The sequence below is a fragment of the Bombus pyrosoma genome, linkage group LG13 (genome assembly GCF_014825855.1).
Source record: "Bombus pyrosoma isolate SC7728 linkage group LG13, ASM1482585v1, whole genome shotgun sequence".
NCBI lineage: Eukaryota > Metazoa > Arthropoda > Insecta > Hymenoptera > Apidae > Bombus > Bombus pyrosoma.
This window is the reverse complement of record NC_057782.1, coordinates 5,452,165-5,478,166: the sequence shown is the minus strand read 5'-3', so window position 1 is coordinate 5,478,166 and position 26,002 is coordinate 5,452,165. Positions and strand designations below refer to the sequence as shown.

At 43.6% G+C, this 26,002-nt stretch overlaps 1 protein-coding gene across 30 annotated transcripts in view; it reads right to left on the bottom strand.

The window, feature by feature from the left end:
• Positions 1–26,002, bottom strand: part of LOC122574326 (forkhead box protein P1-like) — a 247,811-nt gene that overhangs the window by 35,191 nt on the left and 186,618 nt on the right. The window contains exons 1-2 of one of the 30 annotated variants that reach the window (XM_043741805.1): positions 19,281–19,570; positions 17,782–18,109 (exon numbers count right to left, since the gene is read on the bottom strand). The exons of 26 other annotated variants lie outside the window; for them this stretch is intronic. In XM_043741805.1, the coding sequence (XP_043597740.1) occupies positions 17,782–17,793 (12 nt within the window). In that variant the 5' untranslated portion in view covers positions 17,794–18,109; positions 19,281–19,570. Of the gene's footprint in view, positions 1–4,938; positions 5,043–13,753; positions 14,004–17,781; positions 18,735–19,280; positions 19,571–26,002 lie in introns of those variants that run through there. 3 more of the 30 variants (XM_043741804.1, XM_043741807.1, XM_043741806.1) reach the window with 3 other exon arrangements.

The following is a 26,002-nucleotide window of genomic DNA, read 5'->3' as shown; positions in this document are numbered from 1 at the left end:
GTCACCCGTCGCCTCTTCCAACGAGCAACTCAACTTTGTTCCTGTATTTGTACGTCTAGACATTAAGTTTCGTGTCTAAAATATTTTGTCTCTTGACATTTGACAAAAGTATGTCCAATCATTTTGTGGATTCTTGATGTGACAGAGTATCTGTCAAATTTGTCGCGACAAGAATTCACAATCTTTCTGGTGTCTCCTTTAGATAGAAACATGAAGTCTCTTACTTCGAACTTGTGCTTTACATCTTTTGATATTTGACGAAAGTATCATAATTATTTGAAATTCTTTACACGACAGAATATCAAATTTGCCGTGACGAAAATTAAGAGTCTTTCTGAAAGCTTCTTCGCGACGAAACATGAAGTTCCCTACACGAAATTCGTACTTTGCATCTTCTGATACCTCGCAAAATGATTTCCATTCATTTCTCGGAGAATCCTATAGTCATTTGTGCTATTCTTGGAATTCTTAACGCGATAGAATACCAAATTTGTCGTGGCAAGAATTAAGAGTCTCTCCAAAGCGAGCTGGAGGCTAAGGCATCGGATGAAATCGCGGTTAAAAATTGTACGCTATTACTCAAGTCCCAGAAGCGGAGCAGTTCCTCTGATGATACAATTAAGTCCGGCAACAGCAGATTTTCCGACTTGGAAAATTATCCGATATTTTTCACGCGGCGGGACGCGAGGGTACGTCGCTGGATAGGGGACGGTCGGAAAGGGGTGAGAAAAATGCCAGGTTGTTCGGAGCTCAGGAATTAGGAAGACGACCGGGGAAATATTGAGAAAAGTATAAGGCGACTTTTAAACACCACGAAAGGGTAGTCGCTTGTTTCACTAATGAAAGTTCACGACGTGAACTGATGGATCAGGCCAGCTTGATTTATCGCGAAAATAAAGCGCGCCGATTAAAGCAGAGATTTCTGCAGAAACGAAAAGAATTCCGCGTGATTTTCTGACTAGAAACGATCTGTTGTACATCCACAAAGAGACCAAGCTCGATTTCTTCAAGCAGAGTAGAGGTTTCGCTAGTTTACATTCATTTATCCTGTCACCCCTTCTCGTACTCTTACGGCGCCTTAACGCCCGATTCTTCTTCCCTCTCTTTTAATATCGACATTAATATTCAAGACGGCGAACGAAATGAATATTAAACACAGTAATCGTTTTAACTCTAGTCCGGTGATAATGTTCGGACCTCCGAAGATACCCGCATGCTCTCACCTCTGGCGGTTAATTTATTCCTCCAATTTCTTTACGATCGCGCACGATTATTAAATTACCAATGAATCCAATGAATCTCTAGAAAACAATTCACACGGCCAACAAATTTTACATCGTCTCACCTAACCTCAAAGACACGTAGCATCTAGCCAATGAAATAAGAATTCCTTAGGTTGAAAGAATTTCCATCGACGATGTTTCTAAGTAAATCACGTCTCAGCCGGGAAGTCGAGTAGAAAGGAAGCAGCAGAGGGGATGGTTCCCCTGTTTTTCCTCGCTAATTCGCCGGGAATTGCGCGAGAAAGGAGGAAGCGTGGTCGCGAGAGGAAGGCTTGCTCGTCTCGGTACACGAAAGTCACATTTGTATTCCGTGAGCGAAGCCAGCGGAATCCGGGGTGCGCTCTAAGATCGCGCCGGATGAGGTGCTTTAAAAAGAGAAAAGGAGTAAACGCGAATAGCAGGGCTCGAGGGTGAAAAACCGGGAGAAAAGGTGCCGCTGCCATCGTCGTCGTTGGTCCGTGTCTCGTTTGGAACAACGTTGGAACGGGCGACTACGAGAAGGGGGTGGCTGAACAGGGGTCGGAGTTGCAAGCGCGATCTCGCATATTTCATATGCAAGGCGCCTGTTTTGCTTGGCCCCGGCAATATTATTACCATATTTTTCACATAATGCGTCCGCGTGTATGTCTCTTATTTCACGCGGCAACCAACCACCGCGAAAAGGATCGTCGCGGAGTCAAACGAGAGATCGAACCTGGCCCCGCGACCGGGCGTCTTAACGTCTTATCATTCATTGCTCGCGCTGCTGCTTTTTATGGGGGCTACAAGCGTCGCGGGCACCCACGATGAAAAGTTTATACGCCGTGGTTCTGACTTGGAAAGAGGCGGCTTCTTGAACTCTGGCGAGGGTGTGAGAAGTCTTTAGGAGCGAGCACGCGAGATATATGAAAGCTGAGATTCTTTGGAAGAATTTGAAACGCGGTTTTGGTGACATAAAGAGACGCGCGAGTAACATCATAGTATTGAAGAGGACAAAATATGGAAATCGATTAGTTTCAATTTTTATTTGCATGGAACGGGGGTGAGAGAAGTTTGGAAGACTTAAATATATAAGGATACAGCGATTCATGAAATTATTTCAACGATTACCGTAGAAAATTTTTATGAATTTGTCATACGTGTTATATGAAACTGTAATGAGATACTACTATCGTGATTATATCGATAAAATTTGAGACCAATCAACTGAAAATGCGTACAAGAGTCACGGATTATTCATTACGAACATATGAATAGTAGCCTGAAACATGGAATTGGTATTAATGATTGTTCCAATAAATATTTTGACTTCATGATGTAAGGAATGGTTGATTGTTAAAATACCTTGGTTATCTCTGCGAAGTGTATCCTTACGATAAATATGTCGTAAATTGTATACGCATTTCCAGATTCTTTCCCAAATGTTTCCAATAAAACTATAATAATCCTGTTTCATTACAGTACCATGTAATAGCTAACAGACGCACGAGTAATATCATAGAATCGATTAGTTTCAATTTTTATTCCTATCGAGGCTCGTTCAAGCGCGATAAGTCACAGTCGTCCAGTGAAATTCCCCGTCGCGTGTAAACACACCTCAATTAAAGAACATGCACCGTGAGCTATGTATGTACTCTAGCTGAACAAATTATCACGAACACACCCCTGCGCACAATGCTAGATATATTCGAGCGCTATTTCGTTTTATGCCGTTCAAAGCTTTCCTGCCGCACCCTGTAAACACGGTTAAACTTTGTTTCATAAGAGTCACTCGAACGTTACGCCCGGGAGAATAAAAAGCTTCAATTTTTTTCCTCTATCTGACCGGGACATGTGTTTGGTCGCGTTTCACGTTGTTAATATCAAACATCGGTCAACAAAGTGTCCATGTTTCATGAAACATTTTGTGTCGATAGAGCGAGAATCAAAATTTGTCCTGTTTCATCGTCCATGATATTTCATTGTGAAATTTTTAAACTACAATATTCTATTTCTCCGTTAATAAGATTTACCATTGATATTCCAAAAATGAGATTCCCCGAGATATTTATTTAATATTATCGACGTAAAAATCTGGCAGTCTACGAGTTATAAGAAAGGGGTGTTACTATCCCGTTCTACAAGGAGAAGGCTCGCACCTCGAGAAGCATTTTTCCCCGCGAAAGAGGGCCAAATAAAATTTTAGAGTCGCCGAGAACTGTCGATACGATCGGGGGAAACGCTTCGCTTTTCAATACAACGGCCTGTGTATCCGAAACTACCGGCTCACCCCCTTGTTCTTACGTGTACAACGCGCGGGACCTATTCGTGTGTAGATTCCAGAAAATTATGGCCGATAAAGAAACAAATTCCGAATTCCACTGAACCGGGGCGTTATAAACATTATTCCGCTTGTAGCAACCCCTTTTTCCAACCCGAACGAATCGTCCGATTCCTTCCCCCGAATACGATTTTCGAGTATTCCAAGGCGAGTAATAAACAACGCGAGATCCCACGTATATATTTCCAAGCGATTAGAGACGCTTCGCGCAGATCCATTCTCACAGCGCTTTTGTTTTGTACGAAAAATTCAATTTACAGGACTGTCTCCGTTGAATCACTGGCTTTCCACAGGGTACTGATAATTAATTTATATGGTGACACGAAAAAGGCAGTGTAAAATCGGTGGTTGAGTACATGGATATTAATAACTTTTATGCTAGAAATTATTTCCAATATTGATGACAGTTACCTATTATTTTGTGCCATACATTATAATTAGACTACGGATTTTATATAACGTTTTAATGAATGGAATTAAAGAAATAGAGATCAAACAGAAATTTATAGAATCTTATAAAATCTAAATAGGGATTCTAACTAATAAATACCAAAATGAAATACAATGAACTCTATCTTGGATGCTTCAATATCATATTATATGGATTCAGTATCTTTTTACACTTTCAAATGTCGTATAAATATTTAAAGGTCCATAGTGTAGTTATACCAGATGCAACTCTGTTTCCTAAAAGTATAATGTTTCTTCCTACTGCTTCTAAACACTTTTCACCCACACTTTTTAAATTTGTTAAATGTTACATTAACTAAAGAAATATAATTTATGCAACCTAATGCCAGGAATTTCTTAAAAGAACCTTTCCCTATTTAACAAAAATATTTAGATTGGATGAATATACCAATCTTTACTTATATCTTACACACCAATTGGTCAGATAAAATTAAACCTTGGTAAATCGTGATCTAAGAGAGCAGCAACGTGATATCGAAGAGGCAGGTAGAGCTGTACGTATTCGAAATAGATATCGGGAACAATGGTACGGAGGAGCAAGAGGGCAGCGAGCAAACAAGCAAGAAACTGTTAATACGGAGAATCGAGCGAAAATTCCGCGTTGCGTACAAGTTCGGCAATGTGGGTCGAATTGTTTGTACAAATCGGCCGCGTTTCTCCACGTTTGTACACACTTATGTACACCGTCGCGTCGATCTGCGTGCTCTCGCGAAGCACAACCGAGCCGAGCTTCGAGATACGTGGGCGTTGAAGACTCGCATATGGCCATCCCCTTCTTTCTTTCTCGTTCGTTCAACGACGTTGCCATCCTTCCAAGACCAAGCCACTCTATGTAAATAGTTGTGTAACGCGGTATAAGAGGCATTAAATAAATAATAGTCGTACGCGGTCCATGAAGTTGAAAGGAGAGCGCCGCCCGTCGAGAACAGATGTGTCAACATTCGTCCTGACCGTCGCTTCTTCCTTCTTTTTCCTCTTCTTCTCAGTGTCCTGCTATCTTCTACTTCATTACGGTTCGAGTCGCTTCTTCTTGCGATTTTTGATCGCCTGTGTTATTAAGAGATGTTACAAAGTACAACAAATTATTTCTGGATCGAGAATGGAGGCTAAGGACTTCGAAGATAGCAAAGATATCAAAGAGTTATTTAAGAAATTGGTACAGTGCACGGTTGATGTTGATAGTAAAGATGCTAACGGTAATTTGCTGTAATCAGAGAGTGTTTTGAGGAGGATGCGAAAGTAAGAAATATTTCGAAGTGCGAAGTATCGATTTCAAAGCTTGCTCTTCTATAAACATGCTTAACATATACATGAAACTTCCAATATTTTTTCCTATTACTATCGTGCCCTGTCACGTTATATTTCGGACCAAAAATACACGATATTTTGCACAAGCTTTAGAACATTGTTCATTTCTTTGATTTTCTTCCAGTTCATAAAATTTCTCTTCGTTTAATACTTTAATATTTTCATATAATGATTCGCACGAGAACTGCCTACACTTTTGCGAATCTCCAACTTGGAAATATTTTGCCAAATTTCAACTTCTATTCGCGCAACTCCTACCTACTATTCTACTCGTTCTAATTTTTTAATATTTTGATATCCGATTACCTTCTAAATCACATATCAATAACAACAGCGCTGTGAATTCAAGAAGGCAAATGTCCAAAGTGAAAATGTCGAACTGTTAGGGAAAGTCTACGATCTACGGAATGACCGTGACAGAGTGGCGCGACCATTTCGAGCGTTCTAATACCTCGTAGACGCTTGCTCGCAGATTCCGTAAGGGGATAGTTTATATGCAGGCTACGGATGGGTCAGCATAGGGGAGATATATATTTTTCAATATAACTCGCGCGGCCCGGTAAGGGTCGCGAGAATCGTCCAAGAGAGTAGGAGTCGACGTTATTTTTTATCTTTATTAGATTGCCGGGTACCCGTTAGTTGAGGTTCGACGTGCTACGGACGAACGTGCATGAATATCAAGTGCCCGGTAACACGTGGCGCATTTTATCGTCTTTTCACTCCGCCTGGCTGTGTCCTTTGGCCGAGTTGCCACTATCCTTCGTCAACCTCCTCACCGCGTGGCTGAGAAATTCTACAAAGTAACTTTCTTTCATAATCTACGCTTCCTAACCCACTGTTTTCCTAACCCATCAGGTGATCAATACTTTATTAATTCTACGGTCTGCCTTTTAAACCTGCAATTATATAAGTAATGGGACACTGCATCAGAGTCTATCTCGCTCTCCTATTTATATTTCCCCTTTACATAATAATTTATTAAGTAAATTGACAAATTACACGATGTAGACATCTTCTTCGTGATTTCATAATTCTTTCTCAAAGAAGATGATCAAATAACTTATAGTTGGTGCCAGTTCTTTTATTTTATTCCCAAACATGTTACTGTTATGTAGGGACATTTATCAATATTGGATAAACTTGCACAGATTACAACCTGTACAATATTACTAATAATATTACTTCTATTGTATCATATAAGACGATCCTAGTAATTTTTTGATACGGTAGACTAAGGTTACTCAGTGGCAGATTTGAAGTTCTTTAAAGAATTCTTTAATACGCGAATAAAATTATGATTAGAGTATGTTATAGTCGTCCAGTATGTTAACAAAAATAAGTACACGATATGTAGTATCTCAATGTAAAAATATGTCTTATGACAAAGTTTCTTCTTATATTGAATCTTTCGTATTTCAACTACCATGCGCGGTAATATTCAACCATTTTCTCCCATATCTATTTTCCACGATTTAAACGGAATTATCAAAGATAAAAATCTCCCTCGGGTCGATGTTTTTCCTACGATTTTTCCTATCGCAAGCCAGCGCACGTGAAGATCACTACGGTTCGACGAAAAGGTTTGTCTGCTGGCGAAAGAGCTCAAACAAGAAGAACGCAAAGCAGGATGTTTGTTTGAAGGTCCGTTAATGTCGTCGTGTGTATTGTTTACCGTATAACCGCTGGTTTCCCCTCCGAGTTATTCGAAGTTTGTCGATATTGAAAGAACTCGAAGCGCGCGGCGGTATCGTTCTTTGAAAAATACTCAAGGTAAACTCGCGTGTTGATTGTATGTTCAGCCCGTGAGAGTGCTCGTATGTGTAAAGAGAGGCCGCGGCCTCGCTGGAATTTCCAGGATGCTACATCGACTCCATCGCAGCCACTTTCGTACTGTGGGAATCATAATCCCGGCTAAAAGATGTTTCCACCAGCTGTGTAATGCACGACCGAACCCCTCCCACTCTTTCTTTAAAACAAACCCTCTCGATAAAAACGACGTGTATCGGTTCCCTTATCCTACCGCGTCGCGATCGACTACAAATATTTTATTTTATGGAAACAATCCCTCCATATACACCGTAATCCTTTCATATCGACATGTTTGAACAAACTAATCTCAAATACAACGGTGCTGCGCTTTGACTATCAAAAATTAATGATTACAATATTTTTTTTTTAATAAACAAACGATTCAAGTCCACTATGTGTCTGTTATCGAGAGAGGTACCGATTCTAGGAATTAAAAATGCAACTGTAACAAAAAAAAACAGCATTATTCTCCAATAATACGAGTAAACAAACGGAAACAAGTTGAAAATCGATTAATTTTTTCAAATATGTTACAAATTTATAGTCGATTAATATTCGTAGCGGCAAACTTCTGCAGTATTGTATATGAAATATGTACTTCCCTCGTTCTTCCAATAAAAACGATTCAAATAAATATACAAGCTCGTACGAAGCAATAACTAAATATTATAAATTGAATCTAGAAAACCGGATGGTTCAAAGAAAATCATGGAAGTTTAATATTCGTTAGATCCTAAATGAATGATGGAAGGTTTCAAGAAAGGAGAGCAGCGTAGACGCACCTAAAGCGGTGTAAGGACGCGTTCACGTTCGGTAATTAATGGAGACGTAACGAGTGGGCGTAGCCGTGGACTAATATGCGAAATAAATCTGCGGTAATAGTAAGTAATTTGGCCAATAAGTCGATAACAAATTGGGTTTGCCAGCGGCAGTGCGCGGGACCCGTAATGGCAGGCAAGTGACCGGATCCACCCCCGTTAACACCCCCTGTTCACGGCCGTCCGGTAACCCTCCGACGCCCACTCACCCTTTTCCGCCACCCGTCTAGATTTCCCTTTTGCCAGCGTATTCATATTTCACAGACTTGTAATATAGGAAAGTTTTGTTTAAGCCATAAAGCCAGGTAGCGACGTGGCGGAGTAGAATCGGTTTACGGGGCTGGTCACCCTTCAACGGACGCGATAGAGAAATGGAGAACACACAGGACAAGAGAATGGGGATGGAAGTGAACGAAGTGGAAACGAGACATAATTCACGGTGATGTAGCGAACGCGTGGCCATTTTCACGCGTGTCTCTGCGTAGAGGTGAAAGTTGGCGGTCAGTGGAAGAAATTGTGAGATAAAGAGCAAGAAGGGCGAGTGGAAAGCGAAGGGGCGTGATGTATATCGGTCTTTTACGAAAGGAAAGCCTCGCAGAAGACTGGGATACAGGGATCAGGTCGTTCTCTCTCAAGACACTACTTTTTTCTAGAGAAATTAGTTTCCAGAATGGGGTGGCGATAATCTTTCTTTTCTCTGCAAGTATCTAAATCTACCTTGAACTTAAGAACAATAGTTAGAAAGTATCATAAGTCACGTATTGGAAAAATGCTATCTTCTCGGGAATAATTAACTTCCATTAAGGAAGAGGTAGCGTCAAATCTTGTTTCTTTTTTTTTAATCTAAATTCACCATGAACTGGATCGTTTACAATGAAAATATCGAATACTGCGATTGCTGAAATTACTATGCGAGGGATAGAACGCATCCGGATTCAATTTCACGTATTTCAAGAAAGCGTGCGAGAAAAATGGGATGAAAAACACGCAAAAGAATATATCGAGTCTTCGGAGAAAGTCAGTGGCGGGGATCAAGGAAAGAAGTGGACGTCTTCTTTCGCTCAAAGACGATAGTATTCAGAAAGTCTGCTGGTCAGTTGTAATGAATAATGTCCACATCTGTTCGGGACGTCCCATCAGTAACTGCTACCCTCTCGGCCCCGCGACATCCTTTTGCTTCACCTTGCTCCACACCCTAAAAACCATTTCCACCCCATCGCTGCTTTCTCGCTCGATTTCGCTGCATATCAAATTATGGAGTCCTGAATGGCCGATCGTCGCCTGCTGCTGCTGCTGCTGTGTGTGCTGTGATATATTTGGATATATTAAATTTTTTTCCCGCTCGAACATCTAGTCGGGACCAAGCGCGTTTATGTCCAAGCGGAATCGATATACGATCTGTCCACCACAGGAGAATTCGATTCTTCTAACATGCTAGGCAATTCTTCCGAATCTTACTCATCCAACATAATCTTGAAACAATCTCTCGTATTCTTGAATCTTTTTGAATCGTCGCTCTTTCGCCTCGTCACTTTCAACTCAAGTAACTCGAACAATTCTGCCTTGAAAATTCCCCGTTTTATTTTTCTATTAATTTACCCCCATCTTTTAATGGAAGCTCTCCTCGATTATAAGAGAAAAAGTGGAACAGAGTAAATAACTCGAATTTTAAAGGGTTATCGGCTTGTATAAAAATCGACAAACAAGCATAGCTACCCTTCGGTCCACCTATTCGCAATTCTCCAGAAAGGTCGAGCGGCTTCGTTTGCATACTCGCCGACACCTTGCGTGTCCATTACGCGGGGGTGGCAACGGCCGAATGCCGGGGTGACGAGCAAGTGGACCAAGGGGTGGGGGATCGGGTAAGAGGTGTGAACCGTAAACGCGCCACGTGCGGCAAATGGAAATGGACCAAATATCGCTGCAAACACTCGACCGTGCGAGTATCGATATACGACGCACCCTCCTCCATCTCTCCCGGTCTCCTGATCCCCCTTTTGCTACGAGCAAAGGCACACACGCGCGCACACAAAGGACCACGATTCCACGGTCCGTTTGTCGTTTATACTGGCGCACCAACCCCGCGCCCACGCCTCACACCTTCCTTTTCAGCCTGTGCACACGGCCGAACGTCGACTGGACGTTCTCGCCCTGTGAAAATTCACCGGTCACTCGAATCCATCAGGTATCCACAAAATATCGCAAGGCACTTCTCCCTCCCTTTCTCTTTCCTCCGGCTGTTCGTTTCTCCGCGCTCAGTCGCGTGCACGTGCGTAAAATCACGCGAACGTAGGCTTTTATCGTCACCGGGGTTGATTCACATTCCACCCTTGAGATTTCACTGAACTCGAGGCTACTAAAGTGGCTTTCTTTCATTCACCCCTTGCCCTACAATATTTCTAGTAACTTACTAATCCAGTTATTTGTTCGTTGTACACCATATTGATATGCTACACGTTATTTGTATCTAATTTCTTGATACTAGGCTTCGTATCTCGTATGCATTATTTATGTGGAGTAATATGAATCACTTATCTAAATCGTTTTTTGATTGATCAATTTAAAATCGATTCAGAGTCTGATTTCAGAGACATTTCAGATATCGTTTCGATTACTGGCAGTGAGAGACGAAGAATTGATTGTTCCCTTATTAATCATGGAAATTACTACCCTGCAGTCTGGCTACGTGTAGAGCTCTTATCTGACAATGATCAATAACGAGGTGTTAACGATCCTCTACGACGAATTGCGCCTAACAATAAGACCGAAACTGATCGTTGTAACAAATACATCGTGTCTTTATAAAATCAGAGCCATAAACCGATATTGTAACAAGATATACAAGACAGTGATATAAATACGGCTATAAATTTTCGATATCATCAGATAAGCAGTTGAATTCCAAGAAACCACGTTCGAGGCTAAATCGCTCGGAAGACAGAAGGTCGTAAAATTTTCTCATTTTATACTTTCCATTAATTTCCCTGGCTTCCCACCAACGAATCGCGTCATTTTATTTCGCCTGCAGAGTTAGTGGGTCAACCGTCCACCACATTTTCAAGGCCCAATCAATCAGGTCGACGATACAAGCGAACGCAGTTACGCCGTTACGAGTTGGCCGCATTCAACGCATTAGTGTGGAGAATTAACCGGATTCTGGTTGTCGCTGTGACCAAAAAGAACCCCTTATCTACCTCGAGGGTGTAGGAAGATCACGAGGGAAGCAGTTTCGCCTTGGTACGATTCGTCCGTCCGGTTTATCCATTCATTGGATTCGCGAACTGGCACGGAAAACGGACCGCGTGTCTAGAAAACAGACGAAATCAAAGAGAAACGTGCATGCAGAGGACCGTAGCAAGATAGAAGAAGGACAGGATGAAACAGAGGGCGTGGAGGAGGGATGAAGATAAAACGAGCGAGTGCTTCTAGCTAAACAAATATGTACTCACGTACTCATTCACCTATCTCTCAGTCAGTTCTACCTACGCTGCTACAGCCCTTTTAAAGACTTTTCCCGCTGTCCGGGGCTCTAACCTCCAGTCGTCATCCCTACCAGGTCCCAGAGAACAGTTGGCCGTGCGTACCACGGGGAGTTTACAAGTTCGAGGAAGGGAGAAAGTAAGAAGTGGGAGAGACCGTTTCTCTGGCTCTTTTCGCGCGTTCGAAACCTTTCTAACCGCTCTAGACGTTCCGGGCAGACGTCGGACCGCGTCGAGTGTCTACCGCGATTATGATGGCTGGCTGCAACGTCATTCACCAAGACTTTCCAAGGAAATCCGCGTGGCTGTACCGCGAAGAGTCATTCTTCCACAGGATAGATCTTTCTCTCGTGAGAAATTAATTTTCATCGAATTAGATGTGATTGGAAGCTGAGCTTTCATGTGTAGCGGGACTCGACAAGGGCAGTTAGCATCCTTTTCCAACGACCAACACAAAAATTCACCAATTAACAACGACGTCCATTTTCCTCACTTTCCAAACCAAAGCTTTCCTCAACGAATCCGATGATCTCGCATCCTTAGACACACCCCCATCACAGTGTTTCTTCGCGGCATCATCGTGACAGAAAGTGAGCCGTTACCCTTCAGTCGTTACATACAGATCGTCACAAAACGGTCGTTACGGTCCGAGTCAATCATCGATCCAAGTTTTCGGCATCTCGCGCAATCATCGTCCGAACTCGCATCGCATCAAAACTCATCGACCAGTAGTCGAACTGCTAACCGCGAATCGCAACCGATATTAGTAACCGCGAGTTCTGCGCATCAGTGTACACAAAGAATATATGTTTAATAAATATTTATTGTTAAATATATTCGAGTGTTTCTTCAGCACCTATCACGACCTAATCACCTCACATGTAAAAAATTACGAATATTATGTAATTGATTAAATAAAACAATATATGGCAACATGTGAGTCGATTCATTTTTATATCAACCAAACCGATATTACTTTGCTACCAAGCTAATATTTTAATGATCTTTCGGATACAATAATGAAATAGTAAATGCGACGCTTAGAGCAGAAGTAGCGAGGATAACATTTTGTAATTTGCACCAAAGCTCGGAAATTCAAATACAATACTTTGGATCAATGCGGATTGCGTATATTGTATGCTCATTTATGGAAAAAATATATCCGATCTACTTTTCTATTGAGTCTTTGAAATAAACGTATATAAATATTCACACTGAAAAATCATCAGTAGATTTCCTTATATCGCGGTCCGCTAGTCAGACAAGCCTATTCTACTGTACAATTATTTCGTTGTCGTATCGAGAAGGGAGGTTCTTTATTAAGAAAGGGAACTCACATAGTCCGTGCTGTAAATCCTGAAATCGACTAAGCAAAAACGTTTCGAACGACTACGTGCAGGGGTCGAATTTTTTTTCACGCACTCGGATGCATCGATCCTTCTCCAAGAGCCACCTATATATCCTTCCGGATCTAAATCCACGAAGGATTTTGTCTGACGCGGCTGGTGCTCTCGTGATTCCCCAGGAATCCTACGAAAGAGAGAGAAAACCAGGTCCGCCTATTTGTTTCGTCGCATCGTGTATTGACACTGCGCGACGGTAGGCGTCGCGGCGATAATATATCGACGACCGAGTGATATATGCCTCGCAGGAGTGAGTAGCTGTGCAGAAGAAAGACTTGTCTCATAAAGTATAGGGCGATTTGTCACGGCAGTTTGTGATGCGACTGGGAGAGAATAATCCTCTGGATATCATCTAGCACAACTTGCTCCCCTTCTGTGTTCTTTCTCTTTCTCTCGCGTCCTCTACGAACTTTTCACCCCCTCCGTCCTGAGAGCGGATTATTCCTGACCCGCTGCTATCACCCAACCCCCAATCGTTCCTCCCACGTGTTCTTCGTTAGTCTCGTTTCGACGATCCTACGAATTACTCGCCGTTTTACCACCTCTCCTTTTCGTCTTCGAAATTTACTCGAGATATAGGAATCCTCTGAGCCGAGTGTTTTCTTCTGACTATCAAAAACATCGTCTCGATGGAACAGCGAATTTGATACATAAATGTTATCGAAAGAGGAGATATTTAGTGTTATCGTTGGTTCGTTACCGATCGATAGTTTAATTAGGAAGTTTCCTATTCTATGTTTTAACGCGACGTTAGAGTACCAGCTAATTTTCCACGTTCGCCGAGTGTCTCTATCGTACAGCGTTTTACTATTCGGCCCCCCTAGCCATCCCTAGCAACCCTTCCCATAAATTCGCCGTTTCCAACTGGCCGATTTATAATTACCGCTTTCATATAGGCGAAGTGTAATTTGCTTGTGTAAATTCTACACGCTTCTCGTTCCCAAGTTAGCCGCGATATTTCGCCAGCGAGTACACCCGGTCGTTCTTCAGAGCCTGGCTTACCGATGATAACACTTTTGCCTGGAATTTATCTTATAGTTCGGTCGGATTCTTCGGATGGTAATTAATCGACTTTGCTGGATCAAAGAGTGGCTTTTTCCTCGGCGATATCCCGCAGTCACGTTGAAACTCGATCGTGATTCGATGTTCGTTGCAACATAAACGTCCTGCACGGAATTACAATTTCATGAGGTTCATAATAGAGACAGCCTTCGTACGATGTAACGAACGTTTTAATTCCCATTGCACGGCTACTATTCCCGTGTACGGTGGCGTTATATTTGATCGCTGGATCGAACTCATTTCACACATGTGTACGACGTCTAATTGCAAAATACGAAGGTGTGACGTGCAGGATCGCGATGCATCTCGAACCCAGCGATGATATATATACCACGAGGCGAAACGGTGTTCGCAATAGCAGCCGCGGACCCATTACATTTTAATGGGCCGATACATTATTCAAAAACCGCGGTTTCCTTATCGATCAAACCACCACAGCGGGGGTAATAATATGCATTGTCAGAGCGAATTAAAAAATCAATCCGAACACCATCATCCCATCTGCATTTAGCGTACAAGTCATTGGTCGGCCGGTGAATTTTACATTAACTACACCTATTAGCGTTCGATGTAATCTGTCGCCTGTGTGTGTACGAGTATTTTTATATATCTATTAAATATAGATCGTGTCAAATTACATTTTCCTCGAGATCATTGGGATTTGTAAATGCTGAATTCTTTCCCTGTCGATTAACTCCGTCCCCTTCTAGCTCGAAGTACAATTATAAACTTGTCTAAAAATATCATGTATCAAAGTTTTTCATTTCAACGTGTTCGTTGTCACGGTGCAGCAGTTAATGACGTAAATTAAAACTAAGGTATTAAGAGACGTCGTTATAAATAAAATTCAGCTACTGTCAATCTTTCAAAATATTCTAGTGGAGATGTAGGATGACTATAATAGGATGAATTCGAGATAGAACTGTTTTCGGCTAAATATTTATTTCTGACATTAGTAGTCGTATTTCTCTAATTCTAATGTTAGTAGAATATGCATTAAAAATTGGAAGCGTATTCATATCTCTTTGTAGTAGATTTTACGATATAAACAGAAAATTTAGCGTAGGAATACCAAATAAGGAATTCCAGTAATAAATGCAGCAACACTAGGAAAGGAATTTCAGCAATAAAAAGAACTGTGCAAGGGATGCTACACAAACAAAATTTTTGACGATAAAGAAAGTAATGCAGAAACATCGTAGAAAGAATTCCAGCGATAAAAAGAAAGAAGCAGCAAGAACATCACATAGGAATTTCAGCACTAAAAAAAGAGCAACGCAAAGACACTAAAGAAAGGATTTTAGCGGTAGAAGAAATTTGCAGGTACACCTAATACAGAAATTCTAGCAACAAAATGAATAGCATAAATACACAAAAAGAAAGAAATTTTAGTCATAAAGCCGTGCAAAGACATTAGTAGCAGGATTGCAGCAGTAAAAGAAGTAACGCAGAAATCCTGAAGATGGAATTCCAGGTAAAATAAGCAATCTGACGTTAAGGAAAGAATTCCAACAATAAAAATGCAGTTCCAGTTATAAAGAAAGCGACATGAGGAAGAATTTTAACGGTATAAACCATGGCTATGCTACACGCATTCTGTCAGATTCTGAAGCTATCGGATCTTCATCTCCTCGTCAATGTCAGACGCCTCAAATGGGTTTTTCATTTATGATCAATTATAGGACCTCGATATACTATAAAAGCTACATGATTGAAAAGTATGTAACGAAGGAATTCCACAGAAACTGAAATTATTGGATTCTAAGGGTTAATCATCGCCCGCGAAACCAACTTCTAAGTTTGATCGACTCCCCTCTAGAGTTATAGGACATTGTATCGATATTGTAAAACGATGGGCAATATTTCGCAGCGGTTTCGTGCGAACGGTGGCGCAGTAGCCACGCGACTGTCGAGCAGGTAGGAGCTTTCAGCTTTTCGAGCATGGAGCTTCGAGGTTTCGCGGTTTCGGCGGGGATAGGACGAGGCCGGTAGAGGAAAGGGCGACCTGAAGGGAAGGGGACAAGCGTCGGCGCCCGACGATACACTACACACCCGACACAACGATGAGTTCACCGATCTCAGTGCGTGCCACGCGTCCGACATGACAGCACGCACCATTCTCACTCCGCATCCAACAACCTCATGCAATTTCCTAATTCCACCGTTATGAAATATAGCAAAGTTTCTGATCAAAATCTTCTTAAATTTCTTAGTCTGATATAATCTGATATAATACGATATTGACAAATCTATTATCAGCAACGTCAAGTTTTAAAAGTAACGAAGAAAATGTTAGAACGATGTAATACACTCTATTCTATTGAACAGTGATTCCAATTTCAAATTTAATCGTAGATTGAATTAAATATAACAGCGATCAAGTTTAAGGATAAATAAGTAAATAGTCCATTTTTAGACTACTCTACCTCAAGCTACTTTTTCGTTCAGGCGACTAATTTAGTCGCTCGGGTTAAAGTACAAGGAAAAAGAGAAACGGCGAGTTACGAAAATCGTTTTGCGCATGATGAACTAGCGACAAGAGGGAAGGTAGAATTCCCCGCGATGCACGATATGAAAATTGATGCCGCGTGGAGGAACATAGCTGGCGCACGGGGCGTCAAAAGAACATCGAGTTCTCAACCATGTCGTTCCCATTCTATATTCATAGCCCCGCCATTATCGGAGTCGGTAAATTTGCAAGAAGTTACATGAAAACATGCCGCGTGTACACCGCCACCCGTGTATCGTTTCTCTGATCCTGTGAATTATGCAATCACCGAGAAAAAGTGGCAATTATACGTAATACGAGTACGACACGCGTTTCATTAACGTTTTATCGTCAACTTCCAGTGATTCACAATACGCTGGCAATTGTATCGCGCGAATAAAAAAAGAGTAGGTAATGCGTAATGTACGACAATTTTCCTATTGCAATGGAACGTTATTATCTCGTGGAGGAAAAAAAAGAAATTAATTTCCTTTAAGTGCGATCGTTTCATCGACAAAGTATTGTCGGTATTATCTCGTTTTATAGCAGGCAGACCGTACGATGCTGTCAAGGGAACGCAGTGTTTACGCTTTATCGTCCGGCAAGCTGTTTTCCTTATCGATCGCGATTGTTATCAGGTCATCTTGCAGGCCATTGCTTGCAAATGCATCTAGCCAGGCTGCGACTTTGTGTCACCGTAAAACTTGCTATCGAGGCGAAAGACGACTGACTCGAAGCTTATGAAATCGTTTCCCGACGTCCACTTTTTATATCCCTTCTTACATTTGACCAATAGCGTTCAGCAAGTTTCTAACGGCATAAAGGTTTACGTCGCAAAGAGTCACCGAGTAGACTCGCGAGTTTTGGATAAACCAAAATAGAAGATTTTAATTCCTCTCTTGAACTTGTCTCTACTTTAAAGATGTAAAAATGTCTCTTTATGTAGTGGAGACATCGAATAAAATTTATATGTTCGAACGCAGATAAAATTCGATATCTAAACGGAAGTAGATACGGTCGATCAATGATCGGACGTCACGTACGCTAGACGTGCTCGTTAATTCGACGAATATAACGAAACAAGTAGGAATCCGATCAAATATCAACAGTTGTCGTGTTACATGCTATTTACACGATAAACGTTTACGATACACTGTCGTAAGACGTCACGAAAAGTAAGCGCGATTAATAAATGTTACGTCTGAAGTCACGTTGCATTGTTCAAAGGTTGACCGCGAACATTACGCAATTCGACTGACATTTTGCTCAAAGTTCGATTAAAAAGCAGACACTGTGTATTTCAATCGATCACAAACACGTCTATTTTTGAATCGAATCGTAAACGTTCCATTTACTTACACGATTTCTTGCATCGTCGACCAATTCTACGCACTGCACACGAAAATCTGACTCACTTCTGTCACGATCGGTTTCCGCCGCGTGTAATTGTGTTCCATTACTCGTATACCACTATATTCGTCTCCTCATATCGTCACTGTTACGTCCACTGTCACGTTCACGAGCGTTCGCGGAAACCTTTCATCGAGTCGCCACCGCGGGCGTGCACATCACTGCCGGGGCACAAAAGCCACGCGGAACCTTCGATCCATCGTATCATTCACTTCAAGTCACTGTCTTCTTGCTGCTCGAGGCACGTGGTAAGATCATGGACGCTTATTCACGCACTGCCTACACGGATAGAAGGAAACAGATTTCGAAAATCGATTCAAACAGAGAGAAAAAGAGAGAGAGAGAGAAATCAAACAATTCCAAAGGGACGATCGACAAGCTTCAAAACGAGCGAGGTTTCAAAGAGGAAGGGAGAGGTCAGTGAACGTTGGTATGAGTCTATCAGTTGAAGAGAGATGAAAGGTGAGTGTACGAGTGAAGGAGAGAGAGGCTATAAGAGAAGGAGTGGGTTCGTACATATGTAGGTTCCTATATACGTAGCTATGTACTATGTACGTAGATTCTGAGAAGAGCAGACGAGAATGAAACAGAGAGTGAATGACTGGATGCGAAGAGACAGGTTGGGTAGGGAGAACGAAACGTACCCGAAGTGTCGGATGGCCGCGCCGGAGATGTTTGGATCGCGTGGTCTCGACCGGTTGTCTCGAGATATGCACGGTTAGTAGGCGATATCGTGTTTGGCTCGGTGCGCGAGCCAGGCCTCCTAGGGAGGCCACGTTACAGCAACAGAGGACCGGGAGAAAGACAAAGAGAATTGTCGAGGGTGCGAGAGAGAAAGAGGGAGAAAGTGGTGGCGGGAGTAGTAGTAGGGCGACTTGCTGTGTTGTGTCGGATGCTACCCGGTAGCGAGTACTTGTTGTTGAGATGCCGAGTGTACGTGGGGGTGGGCGAGGGTGGGTGGTGACGACGCCGGAGAACAGTCGTAGGCGGTGTAAGCGAGGGAGGAAAGCGGCGTGGAGCGGGGGGTGGCCAAGCCGAATGGCCTTGCGCGCAGTAGCAGCTACAGCGGCGTTGCTGGCGGTTGCTCGGTAGAGACGAAAGCGCGGGATAAGGCGGTGGTTACCGATGGAATAAAGGAGATGGAGGAGTTACCGGGATCAGCGTATATCGCGGAAGCTGCGCTGGAAGGGGTGGAACCCTGGCAAGATGTTGTACGAATTGCCGCGAAAGCCGCACCGAAGGGCTGTCTCGTTAAACAGCGCACGCAAAACACAACTGGGTCGCAGTTTCGTTTGTCGGATAGCGGAATTGCAAGTGGGAAGGGAAAGAAAGGGGGAAAAGATGCGTGAACGGAGGGGATGGCGCGTGTTGCGCCGAGGGTTAAAGACGGGTGAAAGAATTTTCTTTCGGACGACGATGTGCAATAGGGTGTTACAGGAGGATACGATACCTTGCCGGCGTATCGATGCCTAGGCTCGAGAAACGTGATGACGATCGATGACGATAGAGATAGTAGATATAGCGAGGTCGCGTCGAGATACTAACGCGATCAGACGATATACGATACGAGACACGATCGTAGCTCGGGCAATATACGAGCGCGGAGGACGCGGCGCGAGTGTACACGCGGCGCGGATGCGCGCAACTCTGCGGGCGGGCACGCTCGGCTACGCTGTTTTCCTCCCTGCCGTTAAAACAATAATGCAATATTTAACCATACACACGAAGAGAAAGAGAGGGAGAGGGAGGGAGAGAGAGAGAGAGAGAAATCGAGAGACAGAGAGGGGAGAGCTGTAGCACGATGGCAGTGGCGGTATCGGGGCGAGAAGGCATCGGCGGTAGGGAGATAAGGAAGGTAGGGGTGAACGTAGGGAGAGCGGATGTGGGCTTTCATTTCCCCTCTCCCCTGCAAAATGCCGACCTCCGCGAGCATATCTCACTCTCTTTCTCTGTCATGTTCTCTGTTGCACACGTTCTCTGCTGCTTCTCGCGCGCCCCGTTAGTTGCCTTGCTTCTGCCTCGCGCTTTTCTCTCCTCCGCCCTTCTCCGAATCCATCCCTCTCGATTTTTTTCTCCCCCGATCCATCCGCCTGTCTCGCTCGTTTGCCTTTTTTCCTCTTCCCACGGGTTGCTTTTTCCCCCGCGAGCGTCTCTTTCTTCGGCGTGCTGCAAGCTTTTAGGGGGAATCCTCGCCCTGCACCCGCGCCGCTGCTTTTATGTGACGCCGCCGGTAACACAGAGAGTGCGTGCATCGAACGGACAGAGAAAGGACGTCGGGATCGGCACGAATGGAAGAGCAAGATCGAGAGGGATATGTGATGTGTATACGTGTGTATACGACAGTATGTACGCGTATACGTGTGTATATATATCCGTGTGGAGGATACAGGGGCGGGTGCGAGGTGGTGGGAGAGCCGGAGGCGGCGCACGCCTCTTTTCAAGCGAATACGTGGGGCAGCAGAGGCTGGGGTAGCACCAGCTCTAGACGCATTCTCCGAACGATGCAGGTGGGCGAGCGGGCTTCGGAAAGGAGAGGAACAAACCAACGTGCACGCGCTGCACTCTGTCGTCTGACTGCCTACCGACCGCATCTCCTGTGTCTTGCCGGGCCGTTCCACGCAGCCATTCAAGGAAACGATGTTGGTTCCGGTTCCTCCGACTATATCTCAAATTACTTTCTCTTTTATTGCATGTATAAATAATAATCAATCGTTACTACGTAAATAATACTATCAGATATTATTCAATGGGCTTTCCTTATTATATTTTCCAGACGTTTTTATACTTTAAATAAAATGTTAGAATATATTAGGTATTCGTACTTTGATATTCAAATTTGTTAAGGTTTTCTTTTAAGGAAAAGGCATATTCCGATTGTAGAGTGGCACGGGTCAGAAGTTCAAGAGGTGAACATTCGATTAAATAAATAATCGAATGATATCGACATATACGTTGATCGTAGACTGATCCTCCGATTCGTCGAGTCGAAGGGACGGATATCCCGTGTCTTGACAGTTGCCTTAATTAATAGCGGCGCGGAGGTTCCGTCGAAGGCCATACGTTAAGCAGGCAAGGGAGATCGAAGTTTTTGACACGAAAATGTCTCGTAAAATCGTGCTCGAACTCGCGTCATAAATTTCCAGTGTAATTCCAAGAATAATCGTCAAGAGCAGATGCTGCTAACAATAAACCAGCTACGGTGGATATCATCGAACAGTCTACTTGAACATTCTAGAGCCGATCCATTGATATACGCGGTGGCTACCGTAAGTATGAACATAAAACTATGTCGAACATCGGTGGCAAGGGAAGTAGCGACCGTGTGCATAGTTAGAAACCGGCCGCAAATATTTCCGTAACACCATGCACTTGGCAACGTTCACTTGCCAAAATTTTCTACGTTGAAATTCTTCGCATAGAATAATTCAGAACTAGGAAGTATATTCCGCGAAATCTTTACTTAATATAGCTACATCTATTTACCAATATAATCACGAATATATAAACTATCAATAATTCTCGAGATCAACCGAAATATGTCTGCAACGTTAGAAATAGTTTCTAACCCGACCACGTTCTATACCTCGAAGAAAACGATTCCAAACGATGTAAACCCATAACTATATCTTCTAGCTTCAACCTTGAAGATTTCCAATTATCTTCGAGTACCCCAAAGTCACATTTGCATTCATCCAAGATAGATCATGACCATCCATCACGTTCCTGATCCACGCACACACGAAGAACAAGTGAATTTACATTCGGCTGCTAGCTAGAACTTTGGATGCAACATCCGCAGCCCTAATTCGAGGTGCAAGAGCTGTCGCATCAGTGTCGGTTGTCGCGACGGCCGCGCCGTTTCTTTCCCCTGGAATGAAATAAGAGCCACGAGCTGCATCTCTTCTTTGCCGAGGCATTACTTTTTCCAGCGTCGCCCGACGTAGGGGGGTGGTAGTGGTGGTGGCTGATAGCGGCCACGCCGATACGCCAGGCGAAAAGGGTCATCCCGGGGAGGTAGCAGCCTCCAGCGAACGGTGATGCAGCAGCAGCAGCAGCAGCGGCGGCAGCGGCGGTGGCGGCGGAGGCGGTGGTGTGGCGATGAAGGGGTGGGTGCAGAGTGTCGGAGGTAGCTTCGAAGTCCAGAGTCCAGATAGCGGTACACTTAGCCGCGTGTATAGCCGTTCTCTCCGGAGGATAGAAAACGCTCGGCTGCAGGGAAAGACGAAGGGAAATAAAGAGAGAGGGAGAGAGAGAGAGAGAGAGATGAGAGAAGCAACGAGGTGAGGGATGTGGAGGGGTATAGAGAAGAAGGGGCGTGGGGGTGGTGGCCACCCCTTGCAACCCCCCACCAGCGCAGGAGTCGCGTCGCCTCGGCTCGGCCAATAAGGAGGCCCGCCGACACAGAGACAATTCAAATGCTGCGCCAATAACAAACGTCTTTTGTTGTTATACGGCAAACTTTCTTTTCGCCTGGTCCTCTGTTTGTGCCGTCCCCGGAATGCCCAACCCCGTGGATTCTCGTACCCACCGTACCCGTAGTTTCCTCTCCCTCTGTTAACCCCCCTTTTTCTCTCATCGTCGTCGTCGTCGTCGTCGTCGTCGTCGTCGTCGTCGTCGTCGTCGTCGTCGTCGGTGGCGGTGGCGGCGGCGGCGGCGGCGGCGGCAGCGGCGTCTAGCCTCTTTCTCTCTTTTTCCCTTTCGTTCTTGCCTGCCGGTAGTGCGCGTCTCCACCACCCTTTCCGACGACTTTGTTCGGGGCATATTTTCTTTTTTTTTTCTTCTCTCCTTTTTCTCTTCGCTTCGCTCCTCTCTTCCTTTTCTTTCTTCTCTCCTTTCCCCGGAGCGTCAACATATTAAAACGAGGGAGGGTCGGGTGGCTGAGATCGGGTGCGCAATGCTGACTCTGCCTTTCCCCGCTCTATGTGTTTCTTTCTTTTTCTCGTCTTCCATGTTGTCTACTTCTTACTCTTATTCTTCTCCCGTCTCCTTGTTGTTTCTTTACATTCTTCTCCAACGGCTTTAGCCTCGCGGGCCTCTTTGAAACTTCCGCCACTCCGTGGTCTTCTTTAGCGAGCGTTCTCCCTGTTTGCGCCGCCCAGTCGGTTAATTCCGATACAAACTGCGCCTCTCGAGGCGTGCCTTCCGTGACGCACCATTTGACTTCTCTGGACGCCGATTATCTTCTGTAGTACGTCCATAGGAAAATTCCTCCGACTAACGACAAGTCGATAAGAATGACGTAAACACTCGTACATATACACATGCACGCACACATAAAGCGATAAATCGGAATATGATTTTTACCGGACGATAGGAAAGATGCGTTAACAAGTTCTTTGGTCCCACGCTCCGAGCTTTTCCATTATGTTCGAACGTCCAATTAAACCTTAATAAAAACTCGTCGATCGACTATGGATAATAGAGACGCATTTGAATATAAGTTCCAGCAAGCTTTCCAATTAAGAGCCTCCTTCTTGCGCACGATTCGCCTCTGTCCCGCGCCAATTCGAAAATCATAACTTTCGATGGAACAATAAGTCCGTCTCATTGAGCCCTGTCCTGTCATGATGCCCTGATCGAGCTCGGTCGATCTACTTGGTTTGACTTTCCCGGTCGAAAGAAAGGAGCATCGCCCTTCGTCGTCCGACAATTTCGGCAAGAATGGAGCGGCGAAAGGATAAATATTCATTGACGTCTTCATCAAGACTTTTATGACTCGACGAAGAGGCGGTGACATCGAGGGCCTATGCCACCCTTCGCCAGCTGTTTCAATTTCGTCCCACGAAACACAGACCTAAATACTCTCCCACTCAAATGATAAAATTGTCATCTTTTTCCCCAAAAAATATCGCGGTGCAGAGTTCTCTGAAGAATAAGTGTAATAAGATATAGTGAACGCACGTATCTTTTATAATATTAATATAGCTTATACTTTGGGGTTTCTACGATTTATAAAATATTTAATTTTACAATTTCTTTTTCTTCGATTTACAACGAAAGAAAGCAACGAATCGATAACGTGACGGGACGACGAAGAAAACGCTATGCGGGCAGAAAAAGAAAAGAAAGGAGAAATCGGAGGATATAGTCGAAACGCGAGGAAGCTGCGCCGCGAACGTGGTGGCAGGGCGGAAGGCAAAAGGGGCGGCAAAATTGAAATTTCTTCGCTCGAGCGACGACGCAGCAACTCATAAAAAGTTTAAACGTTTCATTCTAGTCGGCGGGCCTTGCCGCGCGAGCCTTGCCTTTTTCCCAATATAAACTCTCTTTTCTCGCTCTCGCCCTGTCGATTGACTACCGGAGCCTTTCCACTCGCCCCTGATACGACTCGGTTATACCTATAACCCTCTTCTACCTCTCTGGCTGGTTTTGCTTCGCGGAGATGCTTACGGCTGGCAACTTTCATCCCCCCTAGAGAAATTAGGAGCTTACTTTGCTCCTTTCCACCGTTGTGGCGTACGGCCCGCCTGCACGCACCACTTCTGCTTCTCGACCCTCCCCCCACCGGTATCGTAAAACCCGAGTTTATCCGTGTGTCGCCTCTCCGCACACGCGACAATGACTTTCTTCGTGTCTACGATTGGATTACGCGATTCGCTCGATTAAATATTTTTCGAACAGATTAAGGTGACGCGCTGTCATTGGAATATAATTTAAATCCCAGGGGAATGATCGTAAGATCCTATAAAAATTTCTCATTCATTCTGGCTAATGTCGTTCTAAAATGACGACCACTTTTTTTCTTCCTTAAATCAGTTAAGAATAATACAGAGATTTAATTAATCACCCTATATGCTTCAAAAATATTATAAAAAGAGCAGGAGTATATTTGGACTAACAGATTATCTGTGAAGCTCGAAGGAAGTTTGTTGAATGTTATTATACGTAATGTAACTATTAACGTTTACCTTCTATAATAAGAAAATTGAAAATATGTATCCTTTGTATCTGATACTAGAAACGTAAGAAACGACAACGAAACAAGTAAGTCATTCATTCTGAATTTTTGATCCTTCTGTTACATTGTCAAAGAATTGAATGTCCTTGTAGATTTATGTTGAATTTGGACATGATATCGAATCTTTTGTTAACAAGGCAATTAAGGAAAAGTTTATGTTAACAGGATGTTTTAATTTACAATATTTTTAGCTGGAGGAAATCCGGCGGTTTTGTAAAAATATCTGAACGTCAGTGGAGGACGATCAGCCGGTAACGTTTCTCATCGGGCGGTTACTTGCGTTATCGTTTTTTCCGTTAACGAGATGCCCGTCATTCCTGAACTTGCTCCGACAGTGTACCCGCGTAACGAACTCGCGCGCGAACCATTCGCTACAAAACGGAGATGCCGACCGACAGCCGATGGCTGCTTTAAAAAAAACCCGCGTGTCCGAACAAATACTCGCGAATAGGCGGTACAATGGTAGCCGTCAGGGAACACAATACAGGAAGCTTTTTACCCAGGACCAACGCGGAGGTTGCCGCTGACACGAAACGAAATTTAATTCCCTGTCGAAAATTCGCGCGGGTTCAGCATTATAGATCCTTCCGGCCCTATCCGGATCTCTCTTCCATTCGAATCAATCCAGCTAAACGATGAATGTGCTACAGATAGTTACAAGCTTTCCACGATTCTTGCTAATTAAAATTTCTGGGCGCATCATTTTCACGATTGCACAAAATAAATTTCTAACCAAACTCTCCGAGGAATCAAATCCCGCAAGATTTATTCCGATGGATTTTAAATCCTTTTTCTACTTTTCTCTTCGTGCAGCGATACATTTTCTTCTTGATTATAAAAAATAAATTTTCAATTAATTCCACGTTTCGAACGAAGAAAATAAATTATGAAGAACTAGATCGTCAAAAGTCGATTGTAATAAATTTTGATTTTTGTTTCTCTTCTTTTTTTCGCCCAACAATTCGCTCCAAGTGTACCGTTACTTCGGTTTAATACAAAATCGCGGAGGGTATACGCTAAACACGGTTGGATCGCGGGATACTATGTAGACTGTTTGTAGATTGCTATGTATTCAATCACGAGCGGGACCGAGGGCAGCCGAGCAAGGTTGCTGATTCTTGTTTGCCGATATGCTGATGTAATTATTATATTGGCTCCATCGTAGGCGCAGCTTCTTATTATTTGCCGTATTAATGCTGGCGTCGTTCATTAGC